The sequence below is a fragment of the Phoenix dactylifera genome, chromosome 11 (genome assembly GCF_009389715.1).
Source record: "Phoenix dactylifera cultivar Barhee BC4 chromosome 11, palm_55x_up_171113_PBpolish2nd_filt_p, whole genome shotgun sequence".
In the NCBI taxonomy this organism is placed as follows: domain Eukaryota; kingdom Viridiplantae; phylum Streptophyta; class Magnoliopsida; order Arecales; family Arecaceae; genus Phoenix; species Phoenix dactylifera.
In genome coordinates, this window is record NC_052402.1 from 23,991,515 (window position 1) to 24,013,889 (window position 22,375).

General features: G+C 40.8%; 1 protein-coding gene across 5 annotated transcripts; it reads left to right on the forward strand.

Moving 5' to 3' along the window:
* Positions 1-2,708: 2,708 nt before the first annotated feature.
* LOC103721354 (thiamine transporter 2-like) lies at positions 2,709-21,908 on the forward strand. Of its 5 annotated transcripts, none has more exons than XM_026810126.2 (10): positions 2,709-3,102; positions 9,558-9,663; positions 11,473-11,546; positions 13,396-13,482; positions 16,067-16,121; positions 16,225-16,286; positions 16,404-16,496; positions 18,446-18,510; positions 19,333-19,747; positions 21,366-21,908. In XM_026810126.2, the coding sequence occupies exons 1-10, from the start codon at positions 2,935-2,937 to the stop codon at positions 21,525-21,527; spliced, it is 1,287 nt and encodes a 428-aa protein (XP_026665927.2). In that variant the 5' UTR covers positions 2,709-2,934; the 3' UTR covers positions 21,528-21,908. The 5 variants fall into 5 exon arrangements, with proteins under 5 accessions (XP_026665927.2, XP_008809750.2, XP_038987861.1 ...); XM_008811528.2 differs by having other exon boundaries at positions 18,449-18,510; XM_039131933.1 differs by lacking the exon at positions 11,473-11,546 and having other exon boundaries at positions 9,558-9,647.
* Positions 21,909-22,375: the final 467 nt, after the last annotated feature.

Below are 22,375 nucleotides of genomic sequence, written 5' to 3' on the forward strand. Positions count from 1 at the left end.
AGGCCACCTTCATCACACTAATACCTAAACGTCAAAATGCGGCTGAACCTTGTCACTTTAGGCCCATTAGCTTGTGCACAACCCTATACAAGGTTGTGGCAAGAATTATGGTGGGCAGAATGAAACCCCTCCTGCCTGGTATCATTTGCCAGGAGCAGGGGGCTTTTGTGGCCGGCAGGAATATTTCTCATAATGTCATGTTGGCCCAGGAAATGATGTGGGATCTCCGGCGAGCATCGAAGCGGCACTGCCTGATGCAGTCAAGCTGGATATGGAGCGGGCTTACGACAGGATCAGGTGGAGCTTTCTTCAGCGGGCGCTGGAGGCATATGGCTTTCCCAGGCAGTGGATCGGCTGGGTTATGGGGTGTGTCCGGGAGCCAAGGTTTTCTATCTTGATCAACGGCACGCCAACACCTTTCTTCGAGTCCTCCATAGGACTACGGCAGGGATGTCCCTTATCCCCTTATCTGTTTATTATCTGTGCTGATGTTTTATCTCGGTCTCTGCAGAGAGCGTGTGCTAGCCGGGAGCTGGAGGCTTATGTCCCAGCCACGGGGGCCCACCCTCTCACCCACTTACTCTTTGCTGATGATTGTCTTCTTATGGCCAGGGCACGGACTTCAGCGGCTCGGGTTCTTCGCCGGGTGGTGGCGGCCTACTGCGCGGCGTCCGGACAGAGAGTGAATTTTTCCAAATCCACCATCTCTTTCAGCCCCAGCACAGAGAGCGGAGTCAGACAGGAGATCAGGGGGATCTTGCAGATACCGGAGCAGGAGGGGACACTTACCTACTTAGGTGTGCCTACTATTGGCCGGAGGCTACGGGTGGTTGAGTGTTCCGGTTTGGTGCAGCGTGTTCAGAGCAGGCTGGAGGGTTGGAGGGCGTCTTCTTTATCCATGATGGGGAGAGTGACGCTGGTCAGAGCGGTGTTGGGATCTATACCGGTGTATCTCATGGCCAACACAGTGGTTCCAAAGACGGTCCTGTTAAGGATCGAACGCCTTCTTCGGAATTTCCTGTGGGGGTCATACGGTGGAGGTCATGGCGTGCACCTGGTAGCTTGGGAGCAGGTTTGCAGGCCCACTAGTGAGGGTGGTCTGGGAGTGCAGTCCCTCATTGAGAGGCGCGAGGCGTTCATTGCTCGGCATGCGGCTCGGTTCATATTAGAGCCACACGGCTTCTGGAGTCAGGTGATGGCAGCCAGATATGGCCGAGGGGCTTCGGGGGTGGCACAGAGTGGTCGCCGAGTATCCTTCATGTGGCGTGAGATCGGGAGGTACCTGCCGTCAGTATCGGCACATATCAGGTGTTTGATTGGCGACGGCCGTAGTATTGATGTGACCGGCGACTCATGGGTGGACTCCTTGCCCCTGAGCAGTTGGCCGACTATGTTTGACACAGAGGCAGCTGAGGGGCTACGGGTGTGCGACCTCCTAGCACCAGGAGGTGCAGAGTGGGATGAGGCCAGACTCAGGCTATTGTTCGGGGTACACCTATCTGCGAGGATTCGATCCCTCCCGTTACCAGGATGCGGGGGGCCAGATGTCAGGGTGTGGGGCACTTCGAGCCGGGCCAGTGTCAGGCTGAGAGACCTCACGCGCGCCATTCAGCCAGAGCACGAGCCGGGCCCGGATAGCACGTGGATTTGGAGATCCGGACTTCACCCGAGGGTAGCTCTCTTTCTATGGAAGGTGTTCTGGGACCGCCTTCCTACGAGAGCAGAGTTGAGCAGGCGTGGTTGGGGGATCCCGGCTGAGTGCGGGACGTGTGGAGCTGAGGAGTCAGTGGACCACGTTATCTTCCAGTGTACATGGGCGAGGTCGACATGGCAGTGGGCAGGGATCTCGCAGGAGGCCCGGAGTGAGCGGCTACAGTTTCTCCGGGTGATACGGCAGTGGTTAGCCAGTTTACGGACCCGTGAGGAGGGCATTAGAGCTACTTGCACAGCACTTCAGATCTGGCTGGCAAGGAATGCCCGCACTCTCGGTGAGCGCAGGGTGTCGCCGAGGTTCGTGGCAGAGTTTGCTCGAGCACAGGCCTCGGAGATCAGACCCGCCCCTCACTCAGACCGACCTTTGATAGCTCGGGACACCTGGGGTTCCCCCCTGCTTCGGCAGCTCCTCAGTTGGTGTTTTTCACCTGGGAGCCCCCACCCCCGAGCTTCCTCAAGGTCAACTTCGATGGATCAGTTTTGGATGGCGGCACGAGCGGCGGTGCAGGCTTTGTCATACGGGGCTCGCACTCCAGGTTAGTGGCCGCCGGTGGCTGTCAGTTGTTCGATATATCAGTTCCTGGAGCTGAGCTGCGAGCAGCCTGGGCAGGCCTTCGACATGCGCGGGCTGTATTGCGAGCCAGCTCGATTATTCTGGAGGGTGACTCGGCCACTGTCGTCCGGTGGATTCAGAGGGGATTGAGGGGTGAGGGCACAGACCATCCCTTGATTCGCGATATTGTGATGTTGTGTGATGAGGGGGCCTTTCTGGCCAAGCATGTATTCAGGGAGGCCAATGGGGCAGCCGATTGGGTGGCTGCCCATGCGGCCCACCACTCGGGGTACGCCTTATGGTCGGGGGAGGCGGAGCTGCCTTTGGCACTCCGCGAGATTTTGTATTTTGATCTTATTAGGTGTATTCATACTCGTACTGTATGAAGCATCCGTTTCAGCGGAAAAAAAAAAAAAAAAAAAAAAAAAAAAAAAAAAAACAAAAACAAAAAAGTCCGAAGCGCTCCGGGCTCGTAGTTGGACTTTCAAAAAACAGCACGACTCGAACGGGCAGGAAGGGAAACGGCCACTGTCTGCGGCAAGTCCTCTCCCTCCCGCCGCCCGGCCGTCGGAGAACGGTGCTCTCCGGCGGTTATTCGGTCCCTTCTGGCCGGAGGACGGCGGGATCCTTGGGACATAGGGTTTGCTCTTTCCATTTTGCGGTGAGAGATGGAGGAGTGGCGGCGCTGGCTGACGTCTCTGATTCCTGGCAGCAGCTCAATCCCCAGGTCTACGCTCGCCGTTCTGCTCGTCTACTCCTTCTCTTCTCAGTTCCTCCCGATCGAGCCCTACTTCGTCCCTTACATCACCTCCGTCAAGAAGTTCTCCAATCACCAGGTTCTTTGCTTGCCCCACGATTCAATCGATTTAAGACCCATTTTCTAGTATTAGGAAACTATATTTGAGTCCGAATGATTTTTCTTTTTATCCGTGAATTTTAAAAATTTCCAGGATTTGACAGAAATGCAGTGTGAGTTTTTCTTTTTCTTTTCTGCTAGCGATTTAAGGAAGAACTGATTTAGGGCATCCAACTTTGACGCTTTACGCGATTTTGATGCTTTTTTTTTTGTTAGAAGGTAGGATTTTGGTCTTGTTGGCAGACATTTCAATGATGACCTTTATGTTGGGACTTGGGATGTTATAATATTAGACCAGGATATTGAAAGAGTACTTATGCAATACGTAGTTTAAGCATTAAGAGGGTGCTTCTGAAGAATTGTGGACATGAAAGCTCTAAAGTGGTCCAATTTTGTTCATAGCTTGTCACACCTCAGAGAACGACATGGTCCTGCTACCAAGAGGTACAACCCATGATAACACGAAGCCAAACGTTTCATTTAAATTTCAAATCTATCTTAACTTCCAAATTCATCTCAAAAGAAATATAATAAATAAAAGTACAATTTCATTATTCATTAAATGCAACCAATATTGGTTCAGAGCATCTACATCAAACATAAATACCAATCCATAATTTTCAATATTTAGAAGATTACTAAGCTACAAAATCATAAAAAACTAAAGAACTAAAGTTCTGCTGTATAATTCGCCAAGCTTGTTAGCACAAACTCTAAGCCTACACTATCCTTCGTCCTTACTGACCCTATTCGCCTGGAGAGAAAAATTAAAAAAAAAAAGATATATGAGCGACACAGCTCAGTAAGTAAATCTTACTCTACCTTACTGGATCAAGCATAAGCTTTTTCATGTCAATGCATCGTTTAAAGAAAATAACAGATATTACAAAATAAAACATTTCATAGTACAGTATATTATAACAAATCATAAAGCAAATCATGTATGAACAAATTATCTATCTTTCATAAATATAGTTTCAAGTTTATATTGCAAATAAATTCATAAATCATTCTTCATGTCATTTAACTCTATCATGAATCAAAATATTGCTCATAGATATTCGTGCTATGGTCACTTAATACCCGTGATAAAATTGTAATCGACTGCATGTGCCAACTATTATACCGCTGGCAAGGGTCGTATACCAACTATTATACCCGTTGGCGAGACCATATGCCAACTATTATACATGTTGGCGGAGCCGTATGCCAACTGTTATATCCGCTGGTGGGGCCGTATACCAACTATTATATTTGCTAGCGAGGGTTGTACATAGCTATCTGAAAGCCTTTCAAATATTTTTACCATTTTCTTAATACATATACATAAATAGATGAAAAATCACTAATGGTATGATCAGATTTATATTTCATGATAAAGCTATTTCATTAAAACATTTATGAAACTATTTTTCATAATAAAGCATGATTTTCATAATACATATGTTAATCCATAATTTTAAGAAAAATATGATATTTTCACAAGTGAATTTTATGCAAAAAAAATATGATAATTTAAAAAACAATAAGAAGTGCAAGATCTACTTACTTCTTTTATTTTATACTATCAGACTCCGCTAGATCTATTTGAAATATTAACAACAAAATTAATTTCTAATTAATAACTTTAATAAATAATTTCAGAAGACTTGACCGGGCGTATGGTGGCTTCGTGTGGCTCTAGTCTAGATGATTCACTTAATGAATTGGACTCAATCAGGGCCAAGATCAATCAACATGGTTCATCAATAGAGGTTTCAGAGATATTCGATTGGGCTAGGGTGATGAGTCCAGTAGGCGGCCCAAGCACCAAGGCAGCTCAAGGCCTTTTTCTAGAGATCAACTCGGATTCATAAATCGGGTCGATGGAACCCTATACTAGAAATCATAGATCTTCTAGAGAGAGAAAGTAGAGAAGAGAGAGAAAGAGAGAAAATAGAGAAGAGGAAAGAATCCATCATCTTTCCCGTCTCCTTTCTTCCCTATCGCTGGCAATAGGTGGCATTTGCAGTGGCTCTACTGCCCACCCGACAGCAGCCACAACCCCAGCCAAACCCAGCGGCCGACGGCGGCTAAAAATAATGAAAGAAGACCAAAACAGGGGTGCCCTGTTTTAGATGAAGTTCCGGCAATTGCTGGCTCAAAACAAAGGCCAAAACTACAAAGATGAAAGAGAAGAAGATGAACTCTTAGCTCAGTCTAGCAAAACATTTTGGCGACTCTACTCGACAGAAATTGGAGGAAGAACCTCGAGAAGAAAGCTTGAAATCGCGAGAATTCTAGCCTCTTATTTGATGGATCTCAAAGGAGGAGGATGGGGGATCTTAAATAGGCAAATATCCAAGCTTTTTGGTGTTTAGATCGCCTTGAATCACCTAATATTTCGGCGCGACTGCGATCGAAATCGGGAAGGAAGAACACTCCTAGCCGGAGTCTTCCCTCCCCGATCCCTCATGTGCAGCGCATGTGAAGGGTTGGGCTGGCCTCTTCGGGCCGGCCCATAAACCCAAATCAAGTGCGAACCGGTCAATGGACCAGGCCCTCATATTCTTCTCCCTTTAAAAAAAATTTGTTATCAAAATTAATATATCTTCTTTCTTTAAAGGTACTGAGTCTTCTTCTCCTCCATACTCCCGCTGCGCAACTCTGATCTAAATTAACTCTTCTATACTCATCCTATGCCTAACTTTACGAATCATAAACCTAAACTTAAGTTCTACCCGTTACTAGACTTTTAAGCTTAACTCATGATCAAACCTATTGCTTTGATACTATTTTGTCACCACCCAGATCCAGAGCATCACATGGTTGTGCTACCGAGGGGTACAACCCATGATAACACGAAGCCAAACATTTTATTTAAATTTCAAATCCATCTTAACTTCCAAATTCATCTCAACGAAAATATAATAAATAAAACTTCAAATTCATTATTCATTAAATGCGAATATTGGTTCAAAGCATCTACATCAAATATAAATACGAACCCATAATCCTCAATATTTAGAAGATTACTAAGCTACAAATTCATAAACAACTAAAGAACTAAAGTTCTGCTATATAATTTACCAAACTTTCTAGCACGAACTCCAAGCCTGGACCATCCTTCATCTTTACAGACTCTATTCGCCTGGAGAGAAAAATAAAGAAAGGAGATATATAAGCGACACAGCTCAGTAAGTAGATCTTATTCTATCTTACCGGATCAAGCATAAGTTTTTTCATATCAATGCATCATTTAAAAAAAATAATAGATATTATAAAATAAAATATTTCATAGTATAGTATATTAACACAAGTCATAAGGCAAATTATGCATGAACAAATCATCCGTCTTTCATAAACATAGTTCCAAGTTTATATTGCAAATAAATTCGTAAATCATTCTTCATGCCATTTAATCTTGTCATGGATCAAAACAATACTCACAAATATTCGTGCTATAATCACTTTAGACCCGTGATAGAGTTGTAATCGACTGCATGTCACAGTCTGCCAACTATTATACCCACTAGCGAGGGCCATATACCAACTATTATACCCGTCGGTGGGGCCGCATGCCAACTATTATACCCGCTGGCGGGGCCGCATGCCAACTATTATACTCGTTGGCGAGGTCGCATGCCAACTATTATACCCGCTGGCGGGGCTGTATGCCAACTATTATACCTGTTGGCGGGGCCGCATACTAACTATTATACTAGCAGGCGAGGGTCGTACATAGCTATCTAAGAGCTTTTCAAATACTTATATATTTTTCTTAAAACATACACATAAATAGATGAAAAAATACTAATGGCATGCTCAAATTCATATTTTATAACAAAACTATTTCATTAAAACATTCATGAAACTATTTTTTATAATAAAGCTTGATTTTCATAACACATATATTGATCTATAATTTTAAGAAAAATATGATATTTTTACAAGCGAATTTTATACAGAAAAAATATGATAATTTGAAAAACAATAAGGAGTGTAAGATCTACTTAGACTGTCAGACTTCGCTAGGCGACCCCGCTAGACATATTTAAAATATTAATAGTAAAATTAATTTTTAATTAATAATTTTAATAAAATAATTCATGAAGATTTGATCGGGCATATGATGGTTTTGTGTGGGTCAGGTCTAGACGATTTGCTCAATAAATCGGACTCAATTAGGGCCAAGGTCAATCAATATGGGTTATCAATGGAGGTTTCAGGGACATTCAATAGGGCCAGGGTGAACGGTCCAGTAGGCGGCCCGGGCACAAGGCAGTGCAAGGCCTCTTTCTAGGGGTCAACTCGGGTTCATAAATCAGGTCGACAGGACCCTATACTAGGATCCATATATCTTCTAGAAAGAGAAAGTAGAGAGGAGAGAGAAAATAGTGAAGAGGGAGGAATCCATCTTCGTCTCCTTCTTCCTTCCCCCTCGCCAGCAATAGGTGGCATCCACGGTGGCCCTGCTGCCCACCCGATGGCAACCACAGGCAGCTGCAACCTTGGCCAAACCCGGCAGCCAGCGGTCGCTAAAAGTGGTGGAAGAAGACCAAAGTAGGGTGCCCTGTTTTAGACGAAGTTCCGACGATTGCCGGCTCAAAACGAAGGACAAAGATGAAAGAGAAGAAGATGAATAACTCTTACCTCGGGTCGGTGAGGTATTCTGGCGACTCTATCCAATAGAAATCAGAGGAAGAACCTCGAGAAGAAAGCTTGAAATCATGAGAAATCTAGCCTCTTCTTTGATGGATCTCAAAGGAGAAGGATGGGGGATCTTAAATAGGCAAATACCCAAGCTTTTCATTGTTCGGATCGCCTTGAATCACCTGATATTCCGGCACGATCGCGATCGGAATCGGGGAGGAAGGAGACTCCTAGTAGCGCACGTGAAGGGCTGGGTTGGCCTCTTCGAGCCGCCCCACAAGCCCAAATCAAGTGCGGATTGGTCAATAGGCCGGGCCCTCACATAGCTAAGCTAAAGAGTTTCTGAAACTTGTTCCTCTCCTTTTGGTGTATTTGATGGAAACATGTGTTGCAGTCTTGGACACCAATATTTCACACTCAAGACGTGGTACCCATTTCATATATTGGAGTACAGTTTACCTTATAGTCAGAAAACCGGCTCTATAGTTGCAACATGCCTGTGTATCCTGCTAACTGTTGGAAATATTAGGTATAGGAAGTGGATAACTGTTACTAGCTATTGAAACATGCTTGAGAAAGATACAAACTTCTGCTGGTGCATTGCAATATAACTGGCGAAGATGAATAAAAATGCTCCTGAGTATGTGCAAAACAGTAAGATACTTGCAATCAGTTCCGTGGCCCAGAACACCAAAAAGACCAATAAAAAAGCTTGAAACATTGTAGTTACAGCAGATCTGGGAAGCAATGAGGATTTGTGGCTGTAAAGTTGAGATATCGATGCCTTATAGGTAATATATTGGGGGCAGTGACATTTTGCAAGCTTAGTTTCTGAAATATCTGGTTGGCCAATCTTCTTATCATCATGACCTTAAATATTTTTTGAAGTTTTTATGGGAGAAAATATTATTATATTGGATTGAGGCAAGGTCGGCGGAATCGATACCAGGCACCATACCTATTGCCCGGCGGCACAAGTTGGTATGGGCCGTGCCGGGCCTACCGACGGAGAAGACAACAAGCAGACCATGGGAGAGAGAGAAAGAGAGAGAGAGAGAGAGAAGGGGGAGAAAGGGAGGGAGAGGGACGGCCAACGAAGGCCAGCCTCGGCCACGGGAAGCGAAGCCGGTCTCTGCCGGCATCCCGCCCTCTCCTTCTCCCTCCCTCCCCCGCTCGCTCTCTCTTTTCTTCTCCTTCTCCGGTTCCGGCAATGGGTTTCGTTTTCATTGCCGGAACCGTATCGGTAAGCCACCGGTACAATTAGAACTGCCCGTTTTGGGATGGTTCCACCGACCCTGGGTTGAGGTATAAAATAATATCAACATATTGAGATAGGCTTAATTATAATACTCACTTTCCTTTTTCTACTTTTTTTGGAAAGATATTCATATTGTTTTCTTACCCTTTGTGTATTTTCGGAACAGAACATGCTTGTGTTCTTTTATTACAAACTTTTGCGGCAAATTCAGATTCTTTGTTAGCATGTATTAGGGATCCTATCTGTTGTTGTCATCAATTAAGAGCATTCTCTAAGAAGCACCATCAACATTGTCATTTACACATCATGCAGTATTTTTGAGATGCAGTAGTTTTTCTCATATAACATTTTCTTAGTTTTTTCTTTCAGTAATTAAACTTTTTTTAACCTTGGAGGAATTTATGGGAAGCCCCATCAGCTTCCAGTAATTCAGTGACCATGCTAGATTTGTAAAATTCTGTAATATACAGGATGCCAAGGTAGATATGTTCTTGTTGATAATTATTAAAGTTTCAAACATTGTAAAGTGGTCTATCTATTTGCAGGTCACAGTCGACATATTTCCTATCAGTGTCTATTCTCAACTTATATTCACATTGCTCATGGCACCGGTATGCTTGTATCTTTCACATAAGGTACTGATAATTTTAGGTAAGACCATACAATGTTGACCATGTTAAGTCCCTGTTGTTTCCATATTTTCTTTCAGTATCTTGAATGAAAGTACTGATGGCATTTATCAAGTATTTCTTCTACAGATTTGCCAATATTTCATAGCATCTAATGAACTATTTGAGTGCCTTGCAAAATTGGGCAATGCTCGTTATCTAATGTTTACAATACATGTTCAGTTATTTATCAAGAAGTGATGCATGTATGCAGCCTCTGTTTGGCTTTATATATGTATAATATCTATATTAATTATTATGGCCTCTGTTTGGCTTTATATATGTATAATATCTATATTAATTATTATGTATATATATATATATATATATATAATATCCTCAATAACTGATAAACTAGAGCGCTCATGGCTTATCCAATTCCTATGTGTAAAGGAGATATTTTTGGCCCATTGCTTAAAATTTCATATGGAAAATTTATAAAATTCAGTCTAATCCAAAAGCTGGTTCTTTTTTGCTTTGGTTTCGTTTCACTCCTTTTGGCTAGTGAATTGTTAGAATTGCGAAGTCTGAAGAGAAAGTTTCGCTGTGGTAGTGAGGTGGTTATGAAAATTTTTGATGCAGTGACACTCATATTTGTTCATTATAAATTTATTATTTGGCGTAGAAGTAAAAAAGTGTGGAACTCTGATTTGTTCATTATAAATTTATTATCTAGCATAGAAACAAAAAAGGCAGTGCAGTGCACGAGGCTATTTGTGGGGTATGGGGAGGGTCAAATGTATGCAGCTTTGCCGCTGCATACGGAGAGGCTATTTGTGTTTCGAACACTTGCCACCAAATCATAATAAAGTAACCTTACCATTGCGCCAAGGCTCGCTATCTATATTTGGCATAAAAGTGGAGTACCAAAATTATAGGTGGAATGGTTGAGTTCATGTTAGGTTCAAAAATAGGCTTCACAACAGAATTATCATCCCAAACCTAACATGTTTAATAAGTGGGTTAAACCTGAATAAAATGTTTATTAAATAGGTAAAGCAACTTGGCACTTGTTACATGTGTAATGAACAGGTCGGTTTGGCTCATGTCCAAGATGACACGATAACCTATTAAGCTGACCTCAAGACAATTAAACCTGATCTGACATGGTAAACCCAATGCTGGCTCCATTAACTGATTAATTGTTTTTCTTTGTTACTACTTTGTAATTTTACATTTTCTTATCATATTCATCTGTATAATATTTTATAATGAAATTTAACATGTGACATCCATAATGTGCATAGTTAAATGGGTTGTTGTTGGGTCATTTTCAGGTTCTTATCATCATGTCTACATGACCTGGTTGGCGGGTCAAGTTGCTAAAACCACACCTATCGCATGTAACCAAAATGTTAATAAGGTCAACTATAAGCTAAACTCAGCTATGCTTTAAACCCACTAAGTTCATGTCAGGTTGACTCAGGTTTGAGTCATCTTGGTGGGTCAGGTCAAATATTGCTAGAATTGATCCTGATGCAGTACTTGAAAGGGGAAGGAGCGGTGCTGGTTAGTAGTCTGAGTTTACTCATATGAAATACTTCTTGTTTGTGATAATATCCAAACACCGCATAAATGACTGGGTTTTTCCATCATTCATAGTTGATCATTACTATCTTTGTTATTCGTTGGAGCTCTTAAATATGATGCCAGACCAGATGGTAGCCTTCCCTGGAACACAGGTTTCATTATATTTGCTATGTCTGAGTGTTAAACATTTAACTTGTATGCCAGCTTGATCAAAGCTTTGTTCCTTATAAAATGTTTCTAACTAGGAATTCTACTATTTTAGGGGCTTTTGGAGTGCTTATTACTTACCTGATTGTTTGGATTGGGCAGTCACTTCTAGCAATGGAAATTATGCAGGTAATTTTACTCATGCCAACTTTTCTCCTCAGATGCAGTAAATCTTTTCATTTTTAAATATATGAAAAAGAGGTATTTTCTTGGTGTGAGAACAATTTGCCACAAAAATATGGTTATTGCAAGGGAGATAAAAGCCGTACGACTTAGTTCCAGCAGATCCACTTGGCTTCCTCAATGTTCTTACAGATAATAATATCAAGTTCTTAAGGTCCAACCCATGTTGTTCACCTTACAAGTATCTTTGGTTGTGACTCTGGCAATTTCTTTGGGTCTCCTTACTGAAAATAATCAACTAAAATAAAGAAATAACTCAAAAGGTAGCTAGATTTGTTGAATTTCTTGATCTAATATTGACCACATGCGCTTGAACCAGAACGGTAACATTGGCAAAGTCTTAAGGTTCCTCAAATTTGAATGCCTTGATACTGTGATCCTGATCTCCATCAGATTCTCACAAGGCTGTTAGCTTGCCAAGCACTTGCAGCTGCTCTATCTGGACTGGTGGCAGTGGAGTCATTGTTCTTATTTTTCTCTCTGTTGGTCCCCTTTGCCCTAGCCATGAATCATGGCAGTTCTAGATCTAACTCACTATTTCTTGCCCTTTAAGGCCAGAGATAGCTCAGCTCCAAAGCGTGGCCTTATTTTTCTCTCTTGCTAGATCTAGTGTTTTGACAAGTCCTCCATCCTCAATTTCCTAACCATGAGCATCTGGGTCACCAAGGTTTATCATGCTCGCATTATTATATCCAGCATATTAGCTTTATCTTTAAGCGCGAAGTTGTTGGTGACTGTCATGCTTGTGATTTCCATTATCTAGTTGCTCTCTTAGCAACTATATTAATTGAGCTCAAGGAGCAAAGTGTTGAAATGTTGCAGTATGCTGTAACGTTCACCAACCGGACAAAGCATGATGTATACAATCAAAACCATTTATCCATTTATGCCCCGCATATTATATGAGTATAATATCTACAGAAGTGTAAAATGAAATACACTTTATTGGTGTCTTTAGCACTAGCAAGGCATGATCATTAAACTTGTGGAATTATCTTGGGAATTATTCCAAAGTATACTTAGCTATCTCGAAACATCTCATATAATATGCTATTATGCTATATCCAAATTATGGTTCACCGAACCATCCTGAATCACTCATTTCAAGGCATGCCATGCCAAATTGGGCTAAATTGTGGCTTTGCTTGATTTTGAGTGGTTGCAACCGGTTTGGGCAGTCCAAGGGCTGAACAAGGACATCCTTTCTTCTTTAATTTCTCCCCAATCCTAACCCTAGTCACATACAATCTTTCCTCTCCTTTCTCTATCACTCTTAATCTGATCTTGATTCCATCGCCACCCACCTTGCTGATCACCTCAAACCTCAATGGACCCTTGTTGTCATTCTATCTTCGCTCCTCTTGCCTCAACTCGTTGCACCTCCACGACGTATTCAGCCTCTTCAATCTCAACAATAACGACAACGGCCGTGGTCAGGCCCTTGACCATCTTGGCCTTACCCATCGAGTTCTCAACTGTGAGAAGAATGAGAACAAATAGAAGAATAGAAGAGGTTTTTGGGTTACTGTTACTCGACTAGCACAATTGTGTGTACCGTGTGTCAATACAGTATCGTAGTACCATATCGACCAGGATACCTAGTTGACACGGGTCCCGATGCTGGTTTGGCTAGCCTTGATCCAAATATCTGACATTTAACTATATTGACTACTTGGGTTAGGTATTCTCCAAGTAAATTAGCTCTGTGAAGTATTTGTTCACATAAATTGTGCAATTTATGATTAATGAAATGATTTTACATTCTACTAATTGTTTTCAGTTACTTTCTTCCCAGATTACATATGGTTTTGGAGTGTCGGCACGGTTGGTGTTCTCCTCTTATATATTTCTTCTTGTTTCCGAAGAAGAATATCAAACCATGGTACAGTTGTTTATATATTTTGACTTTTGTAGCCATCAACTATTCTTCATATCTATGCTAGGAAAAGAGATTATTTGGTAAGGTATCAATGTGTTTTTGAAGACTGCATCAGATTGTTGTTTATGTTAAATCAATTTATAGTAGTTTGCCATCTCGATATCAAACCCCATACAGTACCATCCTATTATAGTGTCGGTATGCGGTATAATACGAGACGGCGAGACGTATCGAATGTTGGTACGGTACAATATATCCGGTATAGTACTTTACCAACCGGTACGGCACACCTTGACTTATACTATATATAAACTAAATAGGTGATCTTTCTTTCTAAATTAAGGGTAATTTATTTGCATTATGTGTCGTCGCCACTGTGTCATAACTTATTTTCAAGCTAATTTGTTATCCTCAAGCCAATCCAGAATTATTAGTGTAGGGTACTTATTTCCAAAGTTGCATAGGTGTTTCCTACGACTTGTATGTAAACCCAGAATGACTCATATACCAACCAAAACCTATTTTATATGGAAATAAAAAATTGTCATTCTAAGGGGAATTTTATGATTGTCATTATGCAGAATATGCTAAATAATGCAAATCCACTAATCGTTATAAAGATCCTGACATATAGGTGACCGACTTTTGTTGCTAGCTGAGGTGATCTTTAGAAACTCTAGAAATTGTGAAACATCCTGAAATTCTGCATCAAAAATTTATAATATGATCTAGCTGAGGTAATTATGTATACGAATGATGGTGTTTTTCCCTGGTATCTTGAAAACATTTTGTCCATGTATGTTTCTTCATTGGGAGAGATCTGCTTGTTTTGCATAGAAAGCAAAGGGAATGATCATGAATGGAAAGAAGAGGCATGGATGGAGGTGAACTTACACATTTTTTTGGGTGAGTTACATCTCGATTCTAAAGTGGATTGAGAATCAACCCTATACTTTGTTAAATGTCCTTCTCAAAACTCCTTGGCAAATATGGATGGGAAATATGTTTCCAACTGATCCTGGAGAACTGGGGATTGAAGAATGTCACATTGTTCACCTTTTAATTTCAAACCTATGTGTCATGACCTTAGAGAAGGTGCACACTTTAGCAATTAAGATGATATCATAGAGCGCCTGATAGCAATTCAATAGCCAGCTGATAGTGGAAATTAGACTCAAGAATTATAAGGATTTTGGTTTTGGAGAAAGGGGTGAAATCTCATGTGTACCGGTCCCATGGCAACCATGAGCTAGTATGGTAGGGTCTGGTTTCCACTTGAATTGAGTGGACCAGTTTTCTGTCACGCTGTGGCAGTATGAAGGTTTATCAAGGCATAATGTTCCTATACCACCACCATGTTGAGAATTGTGTAATATTGACTGACCGTAGGTACGGCCAAGGTTTTAAATTCTGTGGGATAGGGCTGTCCTGTATTTTCCATGGAATGGGATGCCTCATGTACCGACACTCGTGACAGTTGATGCCCCATCCTGTCCTGGTTCATTTCCCGAATCGTCCCATCCCGGCGCTCAGGACAGTGGAACATCATTCTTGGGTATCACACTAATTCTCGAGATTCTAATCCTTGTTCTGGAGAAAGGTGAATATTGAAATCCTTGTTCTTGAGGAGATTAGAGGAAGCTCATCCTTTCCCATCTTTTAGCAGCACATAAGACAACTCAGAGAGTTGTGTAAGCTATGTTTTTGAAAGATGAGCTCAATTTTGTTAACAATTCCTTCCCCTGTTGCTGCATGAGATAACATCTCTCATTGATGTCTGTTTTTTATTCCATAGCTAGAAAAGATGATCATGTTCCCTTGGCATGTACTTATATAGGTCTCTACAAGATAACTCAGAGAGATATGAAAGCTGTGTTTTTCAAAGATGAGCTCAATTTTCTTAATTATTCCTTCCCCCGATGCTGCATGGGATAGCATCTCTGATTGATGTCTGTTTTTATTTCCATATCTAGAAAAGATGATCATGTTCCTACTTATATAGGTCTCTGTCATGCAGGCCTTTTGAATTTTCTTTTCTGAAGTTGGTGTTGGTTAATATGTGCACTTGCCTCTTGAAAGCTGATATTTAGTTTCAGATTTGTTGAAAATTAGACTATGGGATTGATCTAGGGCAGTCCGTGCTTTACACAAGACGAGCAAAATCTTTGATGCTGATGAGGAGAAATCTGTATCTGGAGATTGGGAGAAAGGAAAGACAGAAAAGGAATGCAAATTTAAGTAGTAAATGAGGATCATCAAAATGATTGGTGAGTCATCCAAGTGGGAATGACAAGCATGATACACTCTTCTGTATTGAGCGAAGCTTCTTTTATTGCAGAACTTCCACCCCCCACCCTGTTTTCAAATCCACCCGCTTGCAAGAATATAAGTGCTTACTGGCCTAGTAGGCATGAGGGTTGCTTCAGCAATGTAGATCAATGTAGCACGTGCTGGTTGTTTTTTGTTTTTGCGCTCTTCTCATAATGAACTAACATGAGACTGTATATTTTGCATCACTATCTATTCTCTGAGATGCGTGGATCTTGTTCATCAGCAGCTGATTGCACTGTCTTATTTTCTTTTGCAGACTAGTTTAACTACAACAACCTCGCTTTTATCCTTTATGTTGGCTTCTGAATTGGGTATGTAAGACTGACTATTTGTTATATAAATATGTTAAGAAACTTTGATGCACATATATTGTTGATGTTCTAAAATTTACATTTTTTTCTTTTGTTATGTTAGGTCAGTTGCTAGCTTTTCAAGAAGCTTCTTATGGGATATTCTTTGTTATTTCTCTAATTGCTGTATGTATAATATGGTTGACCATGTGCCATCTAGTCATAATAATTAACTTTGAGCCCCCAAAGGCTTGCTTTTGTCTTTCTTTTTACCCTAATATGTGGTATTTTTTGTGCATGTAGCTAGGTATATGTTGTGCCGTGACATTTCTTTTGCCCAAGGACCATTCTCTGAGCTCCATATCCTCTTTGACAAGTAGTTGGGGCCAAAGCAAGGTGAGTATTTATGTTAAATTGACATAATGATAATATTTCAAATTAATGATGGCCAGTCTCATACAACATCAGCTTGAAATAAATTAGTGAACAACATATTCTATGACCTTGCCTGATAAATTTCTATTCAGAGTACCTTGTAGCTTGATTTTTTCCTGCACAATAATGTGTTTGTTCTAGAGGCATGGACTGCAATTTATGTAAATGAATCCATCTAAAGTTATTTGAGTGATGTGAGTTTGATGGTAGTGTGGGATATCAGCTTGTTGTAGGAATTAGGAATAAAGGGCGGCCTAGTGCACGAGGCTCCCACCATTGTAGGGTATGGGGAGGGTCAGATGTACGCATCTTACCCCAACGTGTAGAGAGACAATTTCCGTGTTTCTAGCCTATGACCTTGAGGTCACAATAGAGCATGGTCTGCCGTACCGCCCCGTACTATCCGGTACAGGGTGTACTTTACCGTACCGGAAAAAATGGGTACGAAACATACCTTCAAGTCGATACAAGCTCCGTACCGTCTGTACCACGCCATATCACTGTATACCGAGGTGTATCATCCCGTACTGAGGCGTGCTGCCCTATACCGAGGCGTGCCGACCTATACTGAGGCGTACCAAGGTGCGTACAGGTCCATACCGAGGTATTTTGGTACAGAGATATACGGCACCGTACCATACCGAACCGATAAGGTACCGATACGGTATCCTGTGCCGAGATTATAGACTTTGCAATGGAGCAATTTTACTGCCAAGGCTCACCCTCTAGCTTGTTGTAGGAATTAGGAAGTTAAGTCGAATCTTATGCTTTAGCTACTCGGGCTCATATAAGTTGATTGGTGAATGAAAGGTTGTAGGCTTCTATCTCAGTAGCTGAAAGATTTAGCTCTATAATTCATGGTTTGTACAAAAACCAACAGTCTAGCTTACTTCATTTTATTCGAAAAGGCAGTACTCATTATTATTTTCCAACATTATTGGCAATTGTTTGACTTGTTTAACTTGTTAACTGCATAATACCACATTTTTCAATAACAGTATGTTCATGCTTGCATATCTGACTTGCCAAAGATAGTTTCAACAACTTGTTCTTTTGAACTCCTCTTTCTTTTAACAAAATCAAGAGTCAAACAGGAGCATTAATGCACTACTGCTCGACATATAGTGTGATATGAATACAAAAAAAATGAAATGACCATGGAAACAAGTGCATTTTTTGCTTCATAATAAATGGCCCATATCTTTAATCAACAATAGCCAAGAATAGGCATTCATCCAGTGTTCTTTTACTTATCATTATGTCAATCTATAAAGTTCAAAATATAACTGCCTATAGAAAATAATGCTTACTGGAAAGTTGCATGGTACATTATCATTATTTTGATCCCACTCATTGAATAAATGGTCAAAGGATTAAGCAATCCAGACTTGTGGACCTCCAAATCTGTTGGCAGCATTGATTCCTGCCTGACTTGAGCTCAGTGGAATCTCAACATACGGGACATTTGTCTATAAGATGTCCTTAGTTACTTCGAAGTCAATAGATAGGTGAATGAATGTGTTGAATTCACATTGAAGCTCATGAATACTTTATTAAGTTATGCAAAGTTGTTGTGTCAACTTTTAAATAAATAACCAAAAAAGATCATTGTATCACTGATATTGTGAAAACAAAGTTACTTTGCTCTTAATCTGCCATCTCCAACATTTTTTCTAAATTATTGCAAATTCTATTAGCATTTAGTAATAATTTTTCATTGCACTGGCTTGTGATCAATTCTTGATTGAGGCATTATACCATTTGATGGTTGCAGCAGAGTTGTTTGGAAAAATAATCTATGAGATTAGCTATATATCATTATCTGTGTAGCAAAACTGTTTTAAAATTATAATGGCTAGCTGTTTAACCAGACTATTTGTGAACTGACGGTGGTGCCTTGAACTTGTTAGCAGGGATGGACTACTTTGTTGAAGGAAACATGGCATGGTCGACGTTTACAGATTTTCTCTTTGTGGTTAGTCCAGTTCTGATATTTGTTTGTATCGTCGCCACTTTACCTTATTTTCAGCCCGAGAGTTTCCTATTCAGACTCCAGAGTGCAGTGTTGTTGGTCCCTGTAGTTCTGACATTAAAACACACTATCACAATTTTCTGGGTTTTTTTTTGACTTTGACCATGAAACAATTACAGTTTGATATTTCCTAAAGAATGACCAAGAAACCAAAATTGCACCTTAAATATTATTGCAATTGAAAGTTAAGACAAAACCATGAGATCACAATGCAATTGCAAATGATAGTTTGTTGCAGTATATCCCTCTAAGGAGCTAGGATCTTGTTATTTCTTTGTCCTTTTCTTTTCTTTTCTTTTTGTAAAGTTAATATGGATGAACTGTTATGATGGAGGATCTGGAAAAGCTGGCAGTGGAAGAAGTTATAACCTTGACAGGAAAGGGTGAGAGAAAAATCAACTACAGTGATGTCTAATGGCCTATTTAAGACTTGTTAATAAATTTCAGCATTCATTTGACCGGTTAATTTTCAGTTGTACAACCTCTAGCCCAAGTTTTGAATTGTTTATCACTCCCGTACTGTTGAGAAGAATGTTGATATGTCAGATCCAACTAGTTTTACACCTATTAACCAAAGTTCGCCGTCTCGGTACCGGACCCCGTACCAGGGCCACACTAGTATAGTGTCAATACGCTATCCATACTGAGTACCGGTACCAAACTGGTATGGTACGGTACGTCCCATACCACCCAGTTTGAGCCGGTACGGCATACCATGCTATTATCATATTTTACTAATAGAACATGCGCAAATATTTTTTGCAGGTGGGCTGTTGCATTTGCTGGTATTTCTTTAGTACAGAATTATGGAACAAACCTCTTTGATGCTGTTGACTCAAAGTCAAAACTTAATGGGCACATTCTAGCAGCATCTGAGGCAGCAGCAAGCCTTGGATCTTATTGTGCCATTTATATTGAAAAGTTTGCAAGTAAATCTTGCCTGTCAATCTACATCCTTGGTTCAGCATTGATGGGCATTCTCTGTGTTTCCATGGGAATTTCTTCAAAGATTTGGGTCACATATTGTTTGTACATAACAATCTGTGGGATCTATCAGACTCTTGCTTGCCTTGTCAGTGTTCGGTGTGGCCAACTACTATCAAATGGACAATATATCCTCCTGTTCTCCATCAACAGTTTTGCTGGGCTTCTGATCGAGACATTACTCCAGGCAGCTATTGTAAGTATAAATTTTGATTGCCTTTAAGATAAATGAGTTTTGATTTGCTTCATGAGATTGCTCCAAAATGATACATCGACCTGTATGACAAATAAATGCAGGATGTGATCCATCATCTAATTGATGCACAACTTTGTTGCAGAGCCACCTAGGAATTCATATCAATAGGAACTTTTTATTCACCAGGCTGGCACTTTTCGTTTTTCATTTAAATGTGACAGTGGCAGACATTCCTACATTTTTTTGGTACTTATTATTAATTATGGGCTAGCTAGCTGACTAGACTACATGTCTACTCATTTAACTTGACTATGGCTGATGATGGAGTGGGCATTTCGAGACTAGAGAGATGCCAAGTCTGGGCTCAAGCTGACTTATCTAGGGAAGCCCCTGGCCGTGGCCTGTACTCAATATCTAGGAGGCCCATCCTGGGATGAAACATTAAAACGTAGGCCATAGTAAGTAAAGGTGGGCTCTGGTTGAGTGATGTTCAGGTGGCAGCATGGGGAGATCAGGACAGTGCTGTAGTGGAGTGGCAAGAGCAAGGGGGAGAGCAGGGGGTGTTGAATGCTGGGTGTAGGAGTGGGCGGGAGAGGGGTGAAGGAAGTGGAAGAAGAGGGGTGTAGGATTGGGCGGGAGAGGGGTGAAGGAAGTGGAAGAAGAGGGGTAGAGTTGGATTAGGGGAATGGGGAGAAGATGTGGTTAGTGGGTAGGCTTAGGTGAGATGGAGGTTGGAAGCAATGGCCAATGGGGGAAATGCAGGAAGCAGAGAGGGGTGCAGTTGGATTAGGGGAACGAGGAGAAGATGTGGTAAGTGGATAGGCTTAGGTGAGATGGAGGTTGAAAGCAATGGCCAATGGGTGAAATGCAGGAAGCAGAGAGGAGGATTGGAGAGTGGCTGGTGGATAAGAGTTGTGGTATGGTGTTTGTTTTTCTCCCCTCTAATCTGGACCATTCATCTTAAAATGAATGGATGGTCCAAATTATCTAATTATATAAATTTATATTCACCTCTAGATAAATATGTATTATTAGATTTGGGATTGGGGCACTCAAAGTCCAAAGCTGGCTCAAGTACAGCCTGGGCCCCACCAATACAAATTTGTGGTCTTGTATATCGGGCTTAGCCCACACCTAAAGCCCCTTTTTTCTTCAACCTAGACCCAGCTTTACAAGCCACGGGCCAGAAAGGCCCATTAGAACCCTGCTATTGTCCAATATTTTGCTCAGTTTACCTTGTCCCAGGAAATTTTTTAAAATCAGGTTATGCGGCAGAAATTTAGTGGGTGTGCAATTATAGCCTACATCCCATTCGTCAGAGAGGTTGGTTTTTGAATGGGAACTCAGATTTTGGCCTATTAATCTGCCTCGTTCCAACTTATAGGAGTTTCTTCAACTTGGGTGGATCAATTGCCTTTGAGAAGCATCATTATGTCAAGGATTTCACTTAGAAGTTAGAACTATCACAAAAATATTGTTTGAAACATGATGTCCTTTTTACATGGATAAGCAAGCAATAAATAAATTTGTATATCAGAAATCAATGGCATATTTTCTGAACTTCATGCGTACCCATTTTCTTCTTGTGTTAGCTGACTCACACATTGGATTGATACAGGAAATTTCTGGATTATCAATATTTTCGCAATTCATATCCTTTGCTGGATTCTTCTTTTTGGCAACAGCTATTTGTGTTGGGCTTCACTTTGTTGATAGCAGCAGAACTTCATATTTGGTGTTAGAAACTGAACCTGAACATCATATTTCTGATAGCACTTAATGCATGCTTTGTGCACTACTTGGCAGCCCCATTAGCAGAGATGGAAACTCATTTGGTGTGGTTCATTTTTTATGAGTAGAGAAAAAAGGATAGTGTGACTTATATTATCCAGAGGATGCAATGGATTCATTTAAATTATGAAGCCTCTCGATTCAGTGCAATACAGATACAACTCAATTTTTCATTCAAAGTGATAGATACTATTGGAAAACAAATCAATGAATTTGTTTGCTTGGACGGTGGGTGGATATGAAGGAACCAGATTCAGGATGCTGATAACAGATTATATTTGTACACGACTGGAAATTTTCAATCATGTTAAGCTTTCTGAAATAATTATGCAATGATTGCACTTTATTTTTCATCCACCCTTTTGAGTCATCTTCCTTTTTGTGTCAACTTTTCTCTTACAATGCATTGAACATTTTATGTAAATTCAATGCCTGTTCCAATAGTAAAGTGGCAGTGAATCTGTAGGAAATCAAATTTAATAGCTTAAGTTGTCTGCAGCTGCCGTTTTTAAGCTTCCAAGCTGCTTAATGCTAGTATGTTTGAAGCTTAAACAGCATATTTTTCAAGTCATACAACCTCAATTTATGTGCTTTGAGTACCCAACAGTTTTTGGATGCGTTTAAGGAGCTGCAACAATATTATCAGCTAATGCATCTTCTAATTGTGGTGTTGGAAATCGTCATGAGCTAGGGACCTGAAGTTGTTAGGAATGAAATGATTGGTCGTACATTTTCTTGTCTATTACAGTATGATACCATGGTATGTCATCATGGCTTCCCTGTATTTTCTTATATAGCTGGGACTGTTGCCATCAAACTGAGAAAATTAGATCTCTT